This window comes from Prosopis cineraria, unplaced genomic scaffold (genome assembly GCF_029017545.1).
Source record: "Prosopis cineraria cultivar Desert tree isolate PC_DT_omini unplaced genomic scaffold, ASM2901754v1 PC2, whole genome shotgun sequence".
Classification (NCBI taxonomy): Eukaryota; Viridiplantae; Streptophyta; class Magnoliopsida; order Fabales; family Fabaceae; genus Prosopis; species Prosopis cineraria.
The window spans coordinates 3,649,202-3,669,011 of record NW_026555333.1 but is presented as its reverse complement, the minus strand read 5'-3'; the positions used below and the strand labels follow the sequence as shown (position 1 = coordinate 3,669,011).

Below are 19,810 nucleotides of genomic sequence, written 5' to 3'. Positions count from 1 at the left end.
TTTTTAAAAATAATAATTTAAATAATTTAAAATAATAAATATATTATGGCTAAAATTGTAATAACATAAATAGTTTGATCATCATATTTTGTAGAAAATTATATTAAACATGTTAATAAGGTTTTTTATATATGCTTTTTATATCTTATCCCGTTTATTGAAATATTAAATATTTAATAAGTTTTTAAGCATGAATATTTTTTATTTTAATTCAAAGGGTGCAAAATATTAAGAAAGGGGTGCAAAGTCTCAAAATTTACATACTTTAATTATGATTTTTTCTAAAATGAGGGGATGCACATGTCCACTATTACCCAAATGTGGTTCTGCCCTACACATAAGAGCATATGGTGTGACTTAAATGTTTGATTATGACCTTTGACCGAAAAAATTGAGTGGTAGCTAGAGTCATTAAGGAGAGAAGAAAAAATAAAAATAAAAACGAGAAATCTAAGGGACAACACCAAAACCAAACAGCATTAAAGAGCAACGCGAAAATGAACAATTAGAGGCAGTGTAGCCACCAAAATAATACATATATAAGGTTTTCATTAGGTTTGTTCAATAGCCTTGAACAAACTTAATGGGAAAACGCGCTCGTGCGCCTCGCCATCTTCAAGCGTCTCACAGTACTGATACAAAACAAAAATAGATTCATTTCTTTCAAATTAAATGAATGCCATTATTTGTTTGGTGACTAATAGTAAATTCCAATAGTTGTGAGTCCGTACCATTACTGGTAGAAAAGCTGGACACTTTAATTAGCAGGAAGCAAGAGTTGCGCGTTAGATACCAGCTTTACCCCTCACCCAAAAAGTTGCATTTATGAAAACTTCTTGACGCGCATTGGATTAATCACCTCTCTTTCAAATCCCTTTTTTCTTCTTTTTCATTCGTAAATTGAATTATGAAAAAAATCAGAAAATTGATTATGATTAATTGACAACATTTTTTAGGTGCTGAGAAGTGCATATTTATCTTCCTTACTCTGAAGAGGAAAAGAATTTCCACATAAATTGATGTAATGTTGTGAGATTTATGAAGCAAACTATAGACTTCAATGAGACTCGGGACAGCTGAAGAGTGTGATTAGCATTCATAAATGGGGCAGAAATTTTGTGACAAATTATAAAATCTACCTTCTCTTGGTTTCTATACCTTTCCTGTCAATGTTTTACCATTACACGGAGAACGCTGAGAGCGCCATGGAAACCATTTCCCTTGTTCACGAAACCGGAAAGCTGTCAAAAAGAGTACTAGTGTTCGATTTTCAGGGCACCATGTTGAGATCCGCTTCACTGTTTCCTTACTTCGCGCTCGTAGCTTTTGAAGCGGGCGGTTTATTAAGATATCTCCTTTTATTACTTTCTTACCCTCTGGTGTGGCTGGTTGGAGAAGAAAGCCAGGTGGGGCTGAACATAATGGTTTTCTTGACCTTCTTTGGGATTAAAAAGGACACATTCAGGATTGGATCCTCTGTTCTTCCGAAGTTCTTCTTACAAGATGTTGGGCGTCCAGGTTTTGAAGCTGTTCAGAGTTTTGAGAGAAAGGTGGCGACAAGTAAAATGCCAAGAGTTATGGTTGAATGCGTTCTGAAGGAGTATTTAGGAGTCGATGCTGTAGTAGCGAGAGAGATAAAGTCATTCCATGGGTACTATTTGGGACTGCTTCAGGAGGAGAAAAAACATAACAAATCCCTCCTAGATTCCAGCAGCATTGTTGGCATAGGTAGCCAAACCATGAACGCTGAGCAGGAGGTAAGGGTAATATACTTCTTCAGACGGACATTTATCAGCTCCCTCACTCCCTGTTATATGTATATATATCTATGACCCTCTCTTCTCTTTGGTTCTTGATGACAAGCATTAGATATTACGTGCAGGAGGCGAGTGATGCTGAGAAAACAACTTGGGAAGTCCTTCCAAGGGAGAGATACCCCAAGCCAGTGATCTTCCACGATGGAAGATTAGCCCTCAGGCCAACCCCTCTGTCTTCTTTAGCTTTGTTCATGTGGTTACCACTCGGGCTGGTTCTCTGCATGCTCAGATTCACGGTTGGCATATCACTGCCGTTCAACGTGTCAGGTCCAATATTGTCATTTTTAGGCGCAAGGACCACATTATCGAAATCCCACTACCCTCAATATCTGAACAAAGAAATTGAGCAAAGGGGCACGCTGTACGTGTGCAACCACAGAACTTTACTCGACCCACTTTATATTTCGTATGTTATAAACAAGCCCCTCTCTGCTGTCACATACAGCTTGAGTAGATTCAACGAGCTCGTTTCCCCAATCAGGACAATCCGATTAACCAGAGACAGAGAGAAGGACAGCGAGACAATGGGGAAGATGTTGAGCTCTGGAAGCCTTGTGGTGTGTCCGGAGGGAACCACTTGCAGGGAACCTTATTTGCTACGATTCAGTCCGTTGTTTGCGGAGCTGACCGATGATATTGTCCCTGTTGCTGTGGATGTGCAGGTTAACATGTTCTACGGGACAACAGCTTCTGGGAATAAAGCTCTGGACCCTTTTTACTACTTTCTGAACCCAAAGCCTAACTATTGTGTTAAGATTTTGGCGAGATTGCAGCCATGTAATACGTGTAAGGCAGGTGGGAAATCCAGGATTGAAGTTGCCAATTACGTGCAAAGTCAGATCGGCAAGGCTTTAGGGTTTGCATGCACCAGCTTCACTAGGAAAGACAAGTATATGACTCTTGTGGGACATGACGGCGTCTGCAAGCGCCCTTCAGGGGAGCCAGGTCACTAGACAAGGTCAGCCTCGCCCTCCCCCCCAAACACCCCTCTGGAAATTAAAAATCAACTCCAAGGGCAGGAAACAAAAATGTCATTGTTAAATAACATTTCAATGGATCAATTAACTTCTAGCCTATTTTACTCATCTTTAAACAGACCAAATTTGAATTAAGAAGTAGAGTATAATCTTAAAATAAAGAGTGTTAAATTAATTGTAATTAAATCAAATCGAAGTTAAATATGATCTGTTGGAGCATCCCTTTTTATTTTTTACTCACTTGATGCGAATGCAGGGAAGAATTTCAAAAGTCCAATGGAGTCGGGGCACGGGTTGCTTTTGCTTCATTCGTCTATATACGCCAACTTCAGCATGATATAATTAGTGAATTAGAAATGAAAACCGTGTTATGTGGCTATACCTATAGCTTGTAATGCCAACAGGGGCAACAAGACAATGGAAATTGAAACAAGTGGCCTTTCAGGTTTACACTAGGATGGTCTTTCAACTGCTTTCCTTTTTTATTTTTTAAACCTAAATTAAATTGAACTTTTATGCACTGTTATTGTTTTAGCACTAGATGGGGTTATTTAAAGTTACTTTTGATTACACTTGAAAAAGCAAGGAAAATTGTAAAAATGTCAAGTTATCTTTAATTTTTTAGTACTAATATTTTCACATGATAGATTACCAATTGAATATAAAATAAAAAAAATGAGTATTAAAAAAATAAAAAACTAAATGCTAACATTTTGAAATAAGTATTGACAAAATTAAAGAGAAATTTGATGTTTACGTCAGTAATGCCGGCATCAACAACGGTAGTTTTGCCATAGCAAAGCGGGGCATTTTTATCCACTAAAAATATATGCTATTTTCCACACAAAATCTTGGTCCAACTTTAAAACTTCTAAAATTTACCATTAGTAAGTGTAATTAAAAGTCCCAAAGTTTCCAAATGTCATTTTTTAGTATAGAAAACAACTGGTGGATTGTCTAAAATGATAAATACAACTACATTAGATGCGATTATAAAACACTAGTTTTTAACGTCGGTTGCAAAAGCAGCTGGAGCGCTTAATGGCATTGGCAGCCAGGGTAGATTTGAAAAACCATGAATTGCATTATTTAATTAATATCTACACCGACAACAGATTGTAGATACACAGGAGAGAGTAGAAATAAGTAATGAAGGCACGCGGGAAAAGAAAAAAAAATGGAGCATATGGCATTACGTTTGCATAGATGGATGAATCGGTACGAACCTATTATGTTGTATTGAGTATCGACGAAGTTGAGAGCCCACATTACTGTCCTACCTAGCAGTTCAAACCCCAGTCGTAAGTCTGATAAGCGATCTTCAACTCAGAAGTGGCAAGCAGGTCCATTAACGCTGTGGAGTCAGCTGGATTCATGTAATTGGACACATGCTTCAGCACCTCCGCCTCGTTATCACCAAAATCTGAACTAAACCTGAATCAATAAGCAAAATCATTTCCATAAGCCAAAAAAAAAAAAAAAAATCCCCAATATAACTTAAGATGTCGCTTCCACCTCCCAACACAATCACCTGTTTCGTTTCATAACAACATTGGAAAGATAACGAGAATAGTGAATGAATGCGGGGTAAAGTTTTTTCATACGTTGTATAGAAGTCCATAGATCATGAATATTCACCAAACACATGTGCATTTGAAATTGTCCATGATCCTTTATCCCCTACAAATTTATCGAGATATATTGGCACTCGTCTTACCACAAACGGAAATAATGCATTTGAATTTTGAATTAATTTTTTATACATAGCAAACTAAAAGGACAATTTTTTCTAACCCGCTCACAGTACATGAAGAAAATTCCCCCCCGGAGGGGGGTTTCTGATTTTAAAATAATAAACAAAATCAAGATCATATATAATCGAGTCAAAATAATCATGATTATCTGACTTTAACTTACAGCCAAAAATTTTAATACAAAAAATCTAACTTAGAATTCCCAAATAAAACAGCGGTAAAACTCGTAGAGCAAGATTAGCATTCTTATTACTATCTCAAATCTAATCTCCTTACAACGTAATTTGTCCCCTAAACGTTTTCAAGACTAGCACAAACTCTGTTACTTTTACTTCCTAAGCTTTGCCACCACACACTACACTGAAATAGCTACACTGAATTATACTTGCCTTAAGTCTGGTGCGTCTGCAAATTTTTTTTTTTTAAGTTATACGGGATTCAGGAAAATAAATTGACTATCGAACAAAACTGGAACTTTCAGTAATTACTCTAATTATTATTAGCATTATTTTATTTTCAACACTCACAATGTAATGACATCTCACCAACCCCCTAATGACTTGCACAAGCATATAGCTATTACTTCCACATACGCTCTGCCCCCTCGTGCTACGTGGCCATGCTCAATCTCGTTTACCCGGTCATCCACAGTCATACACGCGGTGGCTTGAACCTTGAAGCCTTTACAGCTAGATTAGACAAAAGGTGGGCAATTCTCATGCTTCACGATTTTTTAGCTTGCTCACGGCCTCTTCTAATAAAATGTTCATGTCCCTTCCGGATATTTCTGGTTGTTTTCATACATTTGTTTTAATCATTTTGCCTTCAGATTTTCAATCCAATTGCAGCAGCTTCATCTCCCTATATTGCTCCTTCTAAAACTTGCTAGAACCTCCTGCTTGATTTAGTGCAAATACATTTATGGAGATGCGTCAAGAGGAGTTGACTTCTAACAGTGGTCGAGGTTCAAAAATGAAATTAAATATGACTATCTAGAGAGAAGCCGTGGGCATGAATCAGGTTATCTGTTCCCAAATCCCAACCTTGTATAATATATACACTACGGGGATTTCTTATTCATATTTTAACGTGTTTTAGCCTAGGAAATGTGTTTTTTCACTAATGTTTTTAACATTTTCCCTCAATTTTTTTGGGTGTGAAACTGGAACAAAGAATATGTTCATAATATCTTTAAAATTTCAATTTAATTGCAACAACGAACAGCAAAATCCAACTTGTCTACTCGGTTATGAAAATTCTGGTATCATGTAAATCTACTTGCTGATATCTCCAAGATATTACTTAAAACATTTCAGCAGTTTGAAAATGTTTCAGCAAAGAAAGTATCTAATTAGTTATGAGGTGTGTGTTTAAAGTCCTACTCCCTACTAAATACCACGTCAAGTCAACAATCATATTCAGAATCTACATATAGAGGGGCTCACCACTTAAGGATCTTACTAGCATATTGTCACCATTCATGATTTTTTATGAGGTTAAGGAGCTCCGGAATGTTCCAAAATCCTCCAGAAGGCTCCCGAATAACCTTAGGAGTGCTAGAAAGTGCAAGAACATTTTAGAGAAGTATACACAACTCTAACATCAATATTTTAATATTGACTCTAGATATTTTCATATAAATATCTAGATATTTGTTGTAAATATCTAGAAGAAGATTCTAAAGAATTAATTGTAACTGTAGAATCGATTTAATCTCCACCGTCCATTAAGAAGGTGAGAACTTTCTAGATCCAAAGGAGAGGTCTATAAATACTTCACCCCTTCTCATTTGTAACCAATCTTAAGTTCTCAAAGCAATACCACTCTCACATTTTTCAAACTTTCTCAAATATCATTTGCTCTCAAGCTTTTCCTTTTCTCAATTTAGCCAAGTATTCTCTTTTTCTACGAGTTAGGTTTACTTGGTAACTTTTAGTGGAGATTGCCTAAATGCTGCAGGGGTCGAAAGACTAGCCCCTGATAGTATGCAACCTTGGTATTCAGGTCAATCGTTAGCCCTCCACTTCTTATGAATTTGCGGCCCGCATCCGTCAATTCTTTGTCTATGTCTCCAAGGGAATAACATCACAGCCCAAGGCCAACTCGGGTACTGCAGACTAAAGTGAAATGAACAAGAGGCTCAGGATAAGGGAGAGCTGCCTGAAACACATTAAAAAGAAGAATAAGAATAGAGCGTCAATTCAGTAGGCTTACTAATCGACGGACATCACGGTAGGAAGATATGGGCAAAAATAAAGCCCTTCATTGACATAGAAATGACCTAAGGCCCTGTTTGGTATGTAGGTTTCAATTTAAAGGGATTGAGATTGGGACTGGTGTTGGTATTGGTAGTAGGAGTGGGAGTAGGAATGAGACTTTAAAATTATGTTTGGTATGAAGTAATATGTGTAGGGAATACTTACTTTTATTTTATTTTAAAATTAAACATAAATTATGAATAGACTAAAATACCCCTTGCATTCAAAAAAAAAACCTAGCTTGTGAGGCCTGGAAGCAGTCGAATACGGCAATCATTATGGCAGCGCAGCTTTAGTTTCAGGTTTGAATGCAACAGATTTGGAAGAAGTCAACAACATCTTTGATTCTGATCTTTCCTTTTCCTCCATCTCCTTCTTCATCGATGTGCTGCGTCTCTCTGACTTTTATTTTTCCTCCTTCACCTGGGTCTCTTCCTCCTTCACAATGTCTTGGCAGCGTATAGATCGGAGCTTAAGGCAACATATAGATCGGAGCTTGAAAAGAGGATTTCATGGCAGCTGGACGGAGTGTACAGATCGGAACGTACAGATCGAAGCTTGCGATTTTGTTGCATGAAGAGAAGAGACACGAGAGAGAGAGATGGGTGCAGACAATTTGGTCAAGATATTTTCATTTCCAATAATGATTTTGCAAACCTAGGGGGTGGGTGGTACTGAATAATCCCATGTAAGGTGGGATTGGAATTGGGTTTAGATTGCTTAAAGATTCATACCAAACATAAAAAGTTGGGTTTTTTTAATCCCAATACCAGTTCTTAGCTTTCAATCTCATGTACCAAATAGGGCCTAATAGTCTAGATAACGACACCAATGATACACTCACGAAAACCTTGATTGAGCCAGTACCATGAGTTAGTTTAAAGAAACATCTCTTTCGAGATTGATAGCATTCAGAATGCGAGCAGGAGCATAACTTACCCTGAAACGTTTGTCTTTTGCACCAAATGGCTACATAAGGTTATATGGCGGTTGCTGGTTTCCTCTCAAAATGCCGTTTTGAATATATGAAAGTGAGTAGGTACACGCAGCTATGACATACTTGAAATCATCAAACATTTACCTTCTTTCAAGTGCTTCGGCTGGATGACCCCATACTAAGATTGCATGGATAGCCATCATATTGTATAGATTAATAAAAAAAAGCAAGCTTCTCTTCTCTAGACATCTCCCATATTTCCACTCTTTGGAGCTCCTCGACTATTCTCAGATACCTAAAGTGATAATTGTAGTCATAATAAATAAATAAGAAAAAAAATCACAGCAGTAATCTGTTGCGTGGTACGGCCAAAAAAAGGTTATGAAAACCTTGCAAATTCCTCACTTCCATGGAGACTTCTGTAATCAATATGACGTCCATCTTCAGAAGCATAAGCTTCAAACATTGCGTGGGATAGAAACCTCAGCCTTGATGCAATTTCTGCTATAGGCTTGGGCTTCACAGTGATTATGCCCCTCTGAATGTTGTGACACTGAGACGCCACAATTGGATCCTCGTCTAAAAATCGATACGAGTGATTACCATCCTCAAATAGATTTTGCTAATTTGCTTGCAAGCTTTCGTGCAAATTGAACAGCCTATACAACCGGATAAGAATTAGAATAGATAACAAACGTGTAATGAAGCTATTAATGGTATGAATCAATTCAGTTAAACTATTCAGTCGATGATTTGATATGTAATGGAATGTGGAAACTTTGAAGATACGACTAATATGCTTAACGGCGTTTAGCAAGGCCCACATTATCATATCCCCTTATAACAGAAATGTCCAACGCCCGAACCAAATGGTGTGCTCAAATTTATGTGAACCTGACTATAAACAGAGCATGCACATATCTGACAGATCAGACATGTCAGTTAATTTCCGGCTTCCGCGATAAGAATTAGTCTAACAGACAATTTTTTTTTTAAGAAGTCATAAAACAATCTGCATCCTTCTTAGTATTATCGGATGTCCCCAAAGGAACATTCAGGCATTAGTTAGTAGCTGAAAAAGAATTCAATATAAAATAATTGAACCAGCACGTGCAATGAAAATAATCACCACTGGAGAGACTCACATAAAACAAAAACAAGTAGGTCTATGACATCAAATTGTACATCAGACACCCTTCATATAACAAGAACCCCCCCTTGGCAACTAATTGAGAAATGGATGAAGAGAAAAACAAAACAGAAAACAAGCCATTATTCAATTATTGAAATCAAAAATCTTAAATAGAACAGAAAGCCGATGCTTGATAATAAAAATATTAAATGGAATTGTCATCCAATAGCTATGATCTTAAAGCTTGGATTAAATGAAACAATGTCGTTTTGCATTCCACATGATTTACAAGACGTCAAGAACTCAACAATTCTCAAGAATAAATTCCATATCCACAATTATTAACAAAGTTGCATATTTCGAGACATGCAATAGGCCATAAATTTTTATCATTGGAAACTATTGTTTTTGACTGCCAATTTATTCAACAAATAATTATGATTCAGGATGGGTAGTGTATTAGTATTAGATACATGGTTGAGAATTAATATCAGACTTGCCCCTCGTCTTTCCAAATATTGATCTTCTGATAAAAAGTCCACAGCTTCCGACCCAAGAAAACAGTTAGTGAACCTGCGCATTCTCCAAAATCGGTGCTTAACAACAATAGATTCTCTCATTTTTCGAACAATTAAAGCCATCTCATCTGGACCTCGACTGCTGGATACATCATCCTCTCCAAAAAGCGGTGGTAATGGTGCTTCAAATGATGGTGCTTCAGTAATGAGAAACTCAATCTTCTCATTAAGCTTGCCTGACTCACCCAAGGCCTTTAGCTCACTCAAGCCTCCAATAAGTACCTCACTGAAAAACACCTTTGGAACAGAAGCATTACCAGAAATCTTCTCCAGCTCCAGCTTTCTAGTAGGGTACGCATCAATGTTGATTTCAACATATCTGAGCCTTTTCATGTACAAAAATAGCCTAACCTCTTTGGACTCCACGCAACCTAATCTTGTGTACAATATAACCCTTGCCTTCATGGCTATGGGTTGTGGAGGCCCTTCAGTTTTGTTCTCCACACTAACATCAGAAGATATCTTAGGAGAATTTATGGGATTCAAAGCATGTCTCTCTGCTGCTTTCTCCAAAACCATTTTTGATTCACTGTCTTTTGGTGATTTTGAAACCCCCTTACCCTCATCACCAGAAATGCTCATAGAACCTTTGTCTCTTTTACCTGAAAGGTAACCCAGAAGAGTGGAGATCGCTATCAGACTCTTCTGACCTACACCGTGATTCCCTCGATCAGCTTCCAAAGGACAAGTAGATTTGCTACTCCTAGCCTCCATTTCAGTATCCTTTCTTCCATCAAATACAACCTCCAAACTTCTATCCTCACTTAGGAAGTCATCTTCCTTTTGCTTCATTTCTGTTGTTTCTAGGTTTCTAGTATCTGCCATCTCTCTAGTCAAGTCATTTTGTAACGACCTTTTATCCACATTTTCTTCTTGGATATCAGACTTCGCTACATTACTATCAACCTTGTAACTAGAGTAATCTTGTCTAACAATGTTGACAAATTCGTTTTGAGTTTCAGTTTTCAGGAAAGCACTCTCAGACACCTTGCAACATGAGTCATCTATAACAGTTCTGGTTTCTAAACTTTCTTCTTGAGATGTACATCGCAAATCCTTAACCTCATCAATTCTCTGAGCAACTTCAGACTTTCCAACCACATTGTCTGCCATTCCTTCAGAAGTTTTAAACTTCAAGTCTGCTATCTCACTTGTCTGAAAAGACATATCATCCTGTCTGTTGTCCAACTCAGGAGGACCATCACAGACAATTATTTGAGTTTTTACCTCATCCATTGGTTTGCCTAAATCTTCATTTTGAATTTTTAAATCATCTGCTTGCTGTTGTCCAACAGCTTGAGATTTTAGTCCATGTGTTTCCCGTGCCTTTTGTTCCATGGGGTGAACAAGAAGAGTTTGTACGTCAGGAAGACAAACCTCAGACCTTTCACATGCTATTCTCTCACACGTAATCCGGAAAATTGAAATAAATAAATGTCTTCCTCTTGATACTAATCATCAGAGCATCCAAACATCATCAAAATCATTCTCTTGACCAATGACAAATGGATCTGCTTTAATGACATTTAGAGCAGCTTTGAATGAGTATGCTGAGTACGAAAGCTTCTATGCAGAAAAAGACGTTCCAAATGTTATAAATGCTAACAAGCATATCCTACAAGAAATGGCACCCCAATTACGTTCCTTACACTTCCATGATCTGTCTTGTTTGTAAATTTGTAAATTAGCCACGAAAGAACAGGCATTGTGAAAGAAAAAAGCTTAAATAACCCTTCCACGTTTATTTAAAGGAGCGTCAAGGAACAGACATTCATACACCATCAGAGCGTTCGAGTAAGCACAGTAAGAACCAAAAGCACACGCTTACTTTTCTAAAGTGTGTACACCTCGTAAGTTGGCAGAATATGTTCAAACGGCCAGTACTTTGTACAGAAGCTGTGTGACAGGACTCGATGTAACTTTACAAGCACGGGAGATATACAGCAAAAAGGTAGTACAAATTAAAGGCGGTAAGATTTCCTTGGTCCATTTCGTCGGGTTTCTCAGAAAGAGACTCTAAGCTGCAGAATTGAAAGAGGGATGGAAAAGAATGTAAGCCGAATTCATCTGCCAAATGCCCCGTAGAGTGTAGAGCGTAATTGTAGACGTCAATGGTACAGAGAGAAAGGAAGTATAAAGCAAGATTTAGGAGAGCAGGAAAAGAAACAAACAATATGAAAATGAGAAGAACTTACGGATGTGACGTTATTTGGCGCTAAATTGAACAGCAAAGTGCAAAGAGAACTTGATCAGGGGAGGAATGGGGGAGAATGTGAAAGGAGTTACGGGAACGGGGTGTAATTGGTTGGAAGTTGTTGAGTTCGTAACTGAAAAAGGAGGGATTTATCGAGAGGTTTTTGTAACGAAGTTGAAACGCCAGCATGGCATGCATTGAATTGAGGACATGGGAGCCGGGGCTTCAGACGAGCGGGAATTTCGTGGGCCGAGTGTGATCATTTTGTACGTATTCCGCACAATACACTATACCATTTTCAATTTGGATTTAGGTTTGGGCCCTTATGCTTCATAGCTAAAGCGTATATGCGGTCTTCTAGCCCAGCCTCAGTATTATCTTTTTTAATTGTCTTTTATTTTATTTTATTTTTTACGGGGATCTGGAAGGGGACTTTGAAAAGGGCGTAGACCCACATCATTCGGTTCAAAAAATATCGACATAAGTTTACTTAAAAATAAAGCGAATGTTCTAGGGATTTGAACCGGACATGAACCGAACACGCAGAGTTCTGATCTGGAGTCAGACGCGCCTCCGCTGCACCTCAGTTCTGCCTGTGCAAGTAAGGAATATTGTAACAAATAAAGTAAAAAATGAAAAAAGCGCCTTTGCCGCCAAAACCAACGACTTCTTGTAACTAGTCTCCGTATCTAACTAAATAAATCGAACTGCCGAAGAGGCCCCCTGCCGAGTGCTGACAGCTGGACTGTATTTGCAACTGCAAAGGCAGCGACTTGTTGCTTATAGAGTGCGCACTTCAATCTCTCTTTCTTCACTCAAGTATACGATCTTGCATTTTCCTGAAAAATAAATGACAGAAAGTTCCAAGGCACGGGAGCACGAATTAAGTGATGTCAAGCTCTCGCTGTGCAAATCACATTTTCCTGGAAAATCATCGGCGGACAGTTTTAGGATGGAACATGAATTAATTGATGTCAAGCCCACACTCCCCAAATTGCCTGATGAAATAACCGATGATCGCCAAGAATGGAGGATTCCCTTTTTCAAATCTGGCTCTCGGCGCAGAGGCGACACTTGGATGGTTTCAGTCTTCGTAATCTTGCACGCTGGGGTTTTCATAGCCACCATGCTCGTCAATGACTGCTGGACTAACTCTCACGGTGATTGCATTCTCAAAGACCTCGGAAGATTATCGTTTCAGCCTCTTTCTGAGAATCCCTTGCTTGGTCCTTCCGAGTCCAAGTGAGTCTTTACGATCCTTTCAAGCAGTCTTTGAGTTTATTTAGCATGTTTAATTTGCGTGTACTTTCTTGATTTTGCCTTTTGCTGATTGAGCAAAATCGTCTCATCAGTTTTAAGTTCCCTGAAAGATTCTCTCTAATTTGTAGTTTTATTTTCTTTCCTTTTCTTTGTTCTATTTTTTTTAGCATTATTACGTGCAAGAGACCAAATTGCAGTTTAAATTTTTTTTATTTTCATTCCAGAAATCATTCGTTAGAATCTGGATTTGACACCACCACTTTGGTGAAGTACCGGGTACAGCTTGGCACGTAGTAAAAGAGTTGTTGCAACAATGATAAAGCAACAATTTCCTTATTCTCTAATTATTTTGCGCAACATAAACAATAAGACAGACGTTCAATAATCTGATCAACTGTATATTGCAACTTGTAAAGTCTATCATTTGCTTTTAATAAAAGGGCAGTAGTGTCTATTTCACCAAGCAGATATGCAGTTTTTAAAGGGGAGCACACTAGTACACTTCTTGCAGCAAGTTTCCTCTGCCCAAATTATTTGTTGGTACCAAGGGAGATTAAGGCAGACAAGTGTTGTTGTGAGGAACCTTATTCAAACTGCAGTGACTTACTGGTGTATTGCATTAGTGAGCTTGTTCGTTAGTTCTCCTTGTACGTACACTTGTCTCTCTCTTTTTTTTTTTTTTTCATCAAAGACGTACACTTGTCTCTTTGAAGCTTCAAAGAATCGATAGATATATATAAAGATGATCCCAGCGAAGCTAATCTTTTTCTCTTTGAAGTAGCTTTGGTAGTGTTCTTTTCCAGGGGACATAGTTTGTTATTTGAGTGCAAGATAAATTTTTCTTCATTAAAAATGTCTATGCTAGTTTTAACCAAAGCTAATGCCAGTGCAGGTTAGATGAAATGGGAGCCCTTCGACGAACCTTCTTGACAGAATATCGACAAACTTGGCGTCTTTTCACATTTCCAGTCTTGCATGCTGGAGCCATCCACCTTGTCATCAATATCTGCAGTATGATTCTTGTGGGAATTCACCTAGAGCAGGAGTTTGGACCACGTAAAATCTGCTGTTTCTTATAGTGTTTAATTCTGATTAAACTCACACAAGTAGGAATTTTTCGATTCAATTGCAATGCTAAATTTGTCATTGACCTTTTATGCGCAGTGAGGATTGGGATAATCTATATACTGTCTTCATTCGTGGGTTCCTTGGTGGCTTCTCTTTTTATCCAAAACATTCCAGCTGTTGGTGCCTCCGGTGCTTTGTATGGATTATTAGGATCCATGCTTTCAACGCTTATTTGGAACTGGAAATATTTCACCAATAAGGTTTTTGTACTCCCCAGTTCATTGTTTCTGCTCATTGGCCTGCAAAGGTTGAGAATTAATAATATTTTCTTTTTGGATTCAGATTGCAGTTAGTGCACTGTTAGTCTGTGTGTTTGTGTTCAATTTCGCCCTCGGCTTGCTGCCTTACGTAGACAACTTTTCAAGCACAGGGGGTTTTATATCTGGGTTTCTTCTTGGATCTGCACTTTTAGTCAGCCCTCAGCTAGCTCCAAATAAAGGAGGTCTCATTGATTATGGTCTCAAAAGTTACACTAAGCTAAAACTGAAGCAAAATCTGGATAGACCAATAATGAGAATTGTTTCTCTCGTTCTCCTTAGCCTAATGTATGCCGTTATTTTCTCTTGTTGTATTTCTATTTAGTTTGCATGGCTCTGAACCTTCTGTCACGAGTCATTTTCTCATCATAGATCGTGTCTTAATAAACTTCATCTGTCTGCAGAGTTGCAGGTTGTGTTGTAGCAATTCATTTTGGTATAAACATCAGTGACTATTGCGAGGGGTGCCGATATTTTGACTGTGTTCCTTCTAGGTGGCATTGCCAAAACATAGAAACTTCTTGCGAGGTCTGCGGATTTTACACTAACATTCACCAAACAAAAACAATATCAGATGCATTTCATTGAGATTAATAAAAAGTGTCAATTCCAGAAGCTCGATGCCTCATGCTAACGCTAGTTTATATTCTCCAATTGCAAATGCAGACTATGATGAACGATGCACAGTTGACATTGACTTGCATGAGGAATGGCAACTTCAGGATATTTCCTTATACCAATATTTCTAGGGCAAGAAAGAATGATCTGTGCACTCTGATATGCTTATAAGGCTATTTGTACCATATGATACTCTTTGGTCCCATATATACCGTACCGGTAATAGGTGGACAGTTGACGGCATCAGTTGAGCCCCGAGGGAACTTGCACTAGTTTGATGTAACAATTTGCTGCACCTGTCTTCTTGAACACGAATACCACATGAACATGAAGTCTTTTCATGCTTATTGTAAGTTGAAGTTGGAAGAAATAAACTCGCTTCATTTCTTTCTAATCGGGAATCCTAATGTCATTCAGATCATTGATTGCAGTAATGAAATTCCGATTCTGTCAGGTAACTAACTATGACAGGGACAAAAAACGGCCTGTATGGCTGCATCCTCCACCTAATTAGTTTGCAACAAGAAAAGGATGCCCTTGCTTTCCTCGACGTCTCTTCCATGATTTAATAAGTTTCAAAATATTTATGCCTTTATTATATATTGACCTCCAACCGACATACATTTAATTCTTGGTTTAATTGAAAGCAAAACTATTCATTTGGAACCCCTTATGGATCGGAGCACCAGCAGCTGTGAAGAGAAGCCGCTTTTCGTGTGGAAATAGTGAGCGAGCTGGAGTGGAGTCCGCGGCCTTTACAGTTTGAGGCAGGGTGCTGCAAATGAGTACCCACCAAAGTCCAAAACTTTACAATCCATAACGTGGGCCTATCTCCCACCCCCAAATCATTTGTACTGCCTTCACAGCTTCTGCGCATAAAGTTCCAAAGCATCCTTTGCAAATTCTAAGATCCATTATATAACTACAGAGTGGCGTCCCATTTTGTTAATCCTACTCATGGCCAAACCAGCTGCCCCGGGAAACAAAAAACAAAATAAATTAAAGCAATATTCTTTTCTAATTTTTTTTTAATTGTATATAGAGAAATAGGAGAAGGGGCTCCACTCTTGATTGATTTCGGCCAAAGCCAATCAAGTCTTTAATTGGTCCTTTGCACTGTCGGCTGAGAAAAATACACACTGGACCAGCGAACCTCCGGCCGAAAGGCATTAATAATAGCCCCTCAAATACTTTAACAGTGCATCCTATGGTGGTATCAGTCTCTGCCCACTTCCATCCTCCACTTTCTTAATGTACTGAGAGTGGACTTGATGAAATCCCCTCTCTAAACAATTTCAATGGTTCTAAATTCCCTGACCCATGATTTGATGCCATCGGGATCGCCCTTTCTTATTCTTGTCCTCATCCGTAAAAAGGAAAAGCCCAGAAGTTCCGCGTAAAAGCAACATACAACAAATTTAGCAAAATTGTCAATCAAGCTTAATCTCATGGTGTATTTAGCATATAACAAAATAAATAAGCGAGTGGCGGCCGCTTGTTCGGGAGCATGTGGCATCTCGTGAGTGGCATGCTATGTAAGGTAAGGGGTTGGGAATTGCAACAGTTTACAAGTTGAAGGAGAATTCAGATATCAAAACCACAATAATCATGATGAAAAAAGGGAGTTACAACACAGCTCACTTGGCATATAAAAAAATAAAAAGCCCCCATAAGATGCCCCAGTTCATAAAAGCCTACCCCCACCAGGCACCGTCCCCTTCCTCACGTTACTATAAATGCTGTGCTTAATGCTTTTAAGCTTTCTCCCAAAACTCTTATAATTATATGAGCCTCCCCTTTTAAGGCAGGAGATAGGGACTAAAAGGCAGCATTAGTGGGAGGGAATCCTCAAGTGCGAAAGCATTATTGCCCTCTCACCATCAAGGCTTGCCGGTCAAATAGGACCATCGTCTAAAGACTCAAACCTACGGAATACACTAATAAATTCGATCATTGGGTCCTTTCTTCTCATCATAATACTGATGTGCTACTTGCTTCCTCTCATGCTCACACGCGTTCTCGAGCACAGAGGCAAACCCAGTCCCACGTAGGCCCCTTATTTACATGTGTTTACAAATTTCCTACTGGAATTGACACGGTAATGCTGGCCAACCATTGCTTTTGCCGACTTACGTTTACGTACTTAGGAAACCCATCCCATTTAATACATCACTGTGGGGTATGCTCCTGTCTGCACGCCCACACTCGCTCTTTATTCCCATTACCCTCAAGTATTTTTGGAATTAATCCATCCATGTGTCTTTTCATTCTTTCCCGGCAAAATATTATAATGTATTCAATATAACATCTCTTCTTGTCTTTTCGCATTCTTCGCTACTGTATAAATACCTTTAGTGGCTTTCTTAGTTTATGTTATCAGTTGGGTCTCCAATTCATTATTCGTCAACATAATTTTTTAAGAGCTGGAGGTAAATAATCAAATAAATGCACAACTTGACTGTCTGCGGAATATTTACTATGGTTTTATGAATTAAATTACTTATTGAATGAAATAGGAAGTAAAACTTTTTAGTATGTAATTAGTAAGATTGATTATTAGGTGGCGCTAGTGAAAAGAAATATTTTGCTTTAGAAGGGTTGAGAATACAATTGTTGTCTAGTTGTTTAGTTTTAAGGTATGTTCCGGAGTATATAATGGAATGAAAGAGAATGATTATTAATAGAGTAAAATATGGTGAAATGAAATGCAATGAAATATTTTATTGTTCGGGAGTTTCACTAGAAAAATAAACGATCTTATGTAATCATTATTTAAAAATAATTATAAAGTTAATATATTTGAATTAGATATAATTATATTCTTCAATTTTAAGATAACGGTAGGTAGAAAGAGTGAGAGGAGATAAAAAGATAAGGATAATTTTATAAAAATATTATTTATATTATATTATTCTATCCTTGACCTTCTAAATTAGGGAGTCGAGGAAAATGGGTTGATGATGGGTAGAGATAATTTAAATATCATCCCAAACCATTATACTCTTTTTTGAAAATTTCTCCCAAACAATGATATAAAGCTGCTAACTATCTCATTCTATTCTATTTCATCTTAAAAAAAAACTTTCAAACATTACCTTAGAGTTAAAGGGTACAAATTTCCTAAAAAGATTTCAACACATGGTATCTTAATTTTTTTTTTGAAACAATGTCATCATGAATTTTTTAAAAAAAATGCAATTTTATCCCATCATTAACCAGACTAACTGTTTGACATGATCTTTTTTTTTTTAATTGTTCACTTTGACCGCTAACATTGACGAGAAATTTTTGTTTTTTTTAATTGTTCATATGCCGCAGAAAGTTCATGGGGAGTGGCGTGGAATTTAGCAAAAAAAAGTGGCCAATCGAAGGTGGGAAGAAAGTGGGAAGGTGTCGAGAAATGGAAAGATGCGTTAGAAATGGAAAGGGATGGAGTGGGAGGCGTCGAATCTTTGGCATGGCAGAGGGGAGAGTGGAATTGGAGGTGAAATACTGGAATTGCAAGGATCTTCGTTGCCCTGTCTCATTACTCCCAAAGTTGCTGTCAAGCGTCTCGTAGGTTTCGGATTATCATCATCTATTATGCCCTCTGTGTGAACTGCGTGTTTGGCTGAATATTTTTTTGCCAACGATTGGCTGAATAATTAGTTTTTGGATCACAAAGTAATTTCAAGGTTTTTGTTGCAAATTTTGGGCTCGATTCCATATTACTGTTGCTTATCAATAATTAGATGATGTTAGGAGGCGTGAAGTTTCGAGATTAAGTTGTTCTGCATCACTTTGCAAGTAGTGATGAAGTAGTGACACTATAAATAACTATTACCTGTTGGTGTTATGGAGGTAATCAAAAATTGCTTAAGTCATGCTAAAAAATATTCTTCTTAAAAATCATTTTGATACATTTGTATGGTGGGCCGGCAGTTCCTCAGGATTAAATAAACACGTCCTGCAAAAGGTAAGGGCATAGAACAACAAACATTAGCAAACTTAAATGAAGAAGAAGAACATCAGAGGAGGAAAGAAAGCCTCGAAAGCTCAAGAGACAAGCACACTATTCTGTCTGCATCCATAACTATATATAGGTTGAAGGCAAAGGCATGAATGTTTCAACTGTGATTGCCTTGAGTTGGCCTATTTCATACATGCAAACCCATTTTATTTCATTCCTTAATATTTATACACTAAGAGCACTATTCATTTAAATAATGCAAGACTTATTTTAACACACATATATAATTACTACAACATTACCTCCTTCATCTCATCTCAGTGTGAATGAAAGTGATTTTCTGTGAAACACTTTAGATGGCTTAATATGAATTGTAGGTAAGCTGATTCATGGATATTGGAAGCACTGGATGCTTATTTCTTCTTCACTGGCTTGTAAACAAAATGTGGAAATATGGAGGCAGTACCGGGGAGCGACAATGAGCGAGAAGGAGAGAGCTCTGGTCAACAATTAAAAAAAAAAAAATTCTGTTCTGTTTGTTTAGTTAACGATATGATAAAATTGCACTTTGTTTTTTTTTTAAGTTCTAAGATGACATTGTTTAAAAAAAAATTAAAATATCAAGCGTTCTTCACAAAGTATTTTGAAATATTTTCATCCTTTAACCCTTGGTTCTATGGGTGCCACTTGCCCCACGCGCTTCACTTTTGGCTTTGGCTCTAGATTTCTTTAGTCCTCCATGAGTAAGTTGTTCTTGTTTCTGACAGCTTGGTGGGACTGGGAACATCTTTCTCCTACAAATACAAATATGCCCTTTTTCCCTTTCGGTTTGAAGCCCTTTTATTAATTAATTCCCAAAAAGGTAAAACTCATCAACTGTATTGATTCTTCTTAATTTATTTCCACGGGTAAAAATCCAACATGTATACATTTTCCAGTCTCTTCTTTTTC

At 37.7% G+C, this 19,810-nt stretch overlaps 2 protein-coding genes and 1 pseudogene across 3 annotated transcripts; 2 read left to right on the top strand and 1 right to left on the bottom strand.

Annotated features, from left to right (window-relative positions):
• The first annotated feature begins 1,027 nt into the window (after positions 1-1,027).
• Positions 1,028-3,312, top strand: LOC129304085 (probable glycerol-3-phosphate acyltransferase 2). Of its 2 annotated transcripts, none has more exons than XM_054943724.1 (3): positions 1,028-1,757; positions 1,883-2,775; positions 3,051-3,312. In XM_054943724.1, the coding sequence occupies exons 1-2, from the start codon at positions 1,170-1,172 to the stop codon at positions 2,768-2,770; spliced, it is 1,476 nt and encodes a 491-aa protein (XP_054799699.1). In that variant the 5' UTR covers positions 1,028-1,169; the 3' UTR covers positions 2,771-2,775; positions 3,051-3,312. The 2 variants fall into 2 exon arrangements, with proteins under 2 accessions (XP_054799699.1, XP_054799698.1); XM_054943723.1 differs by having other exon boundaries at positions 1,028-1,763.
• A 762-nt stretch (positions 3,313-4,074) lies between these two features.
• On the bottom strand, positions 4,075-10,791 carry LOC129301920 (uncharacterized; annotated as a pseudogene).
• A 1,436-nt stretch (positions 10,792-12,227) lies between these two features.
• On the top strand, positions 12,228-15,351 carry LOC129304165 (RHOMBOID-like protein 8). Its single transcript, XM_054943854.1, has 6 exons — positions 12,228-12,889; positions 13,800-13,963; positions 14,072-14,235; positions 14,318-14,580; positions 14,697-14,820; positions 14,959-15,351. Exons 1-6 carry the CDS (start codon positions 12,498-12,500, stop codon positions 15,079-15,081), a joined length of 1,230 nt encoding a protein of 409 aa, XP_054799829.1. The 5' UTR covers positions 12,228-12,497; the 3' UTR covers positions 15,082-15,351.
• The last annotated feature ends 4,459 nt before the right edge of the window (positions 15,352-19,810 follow it).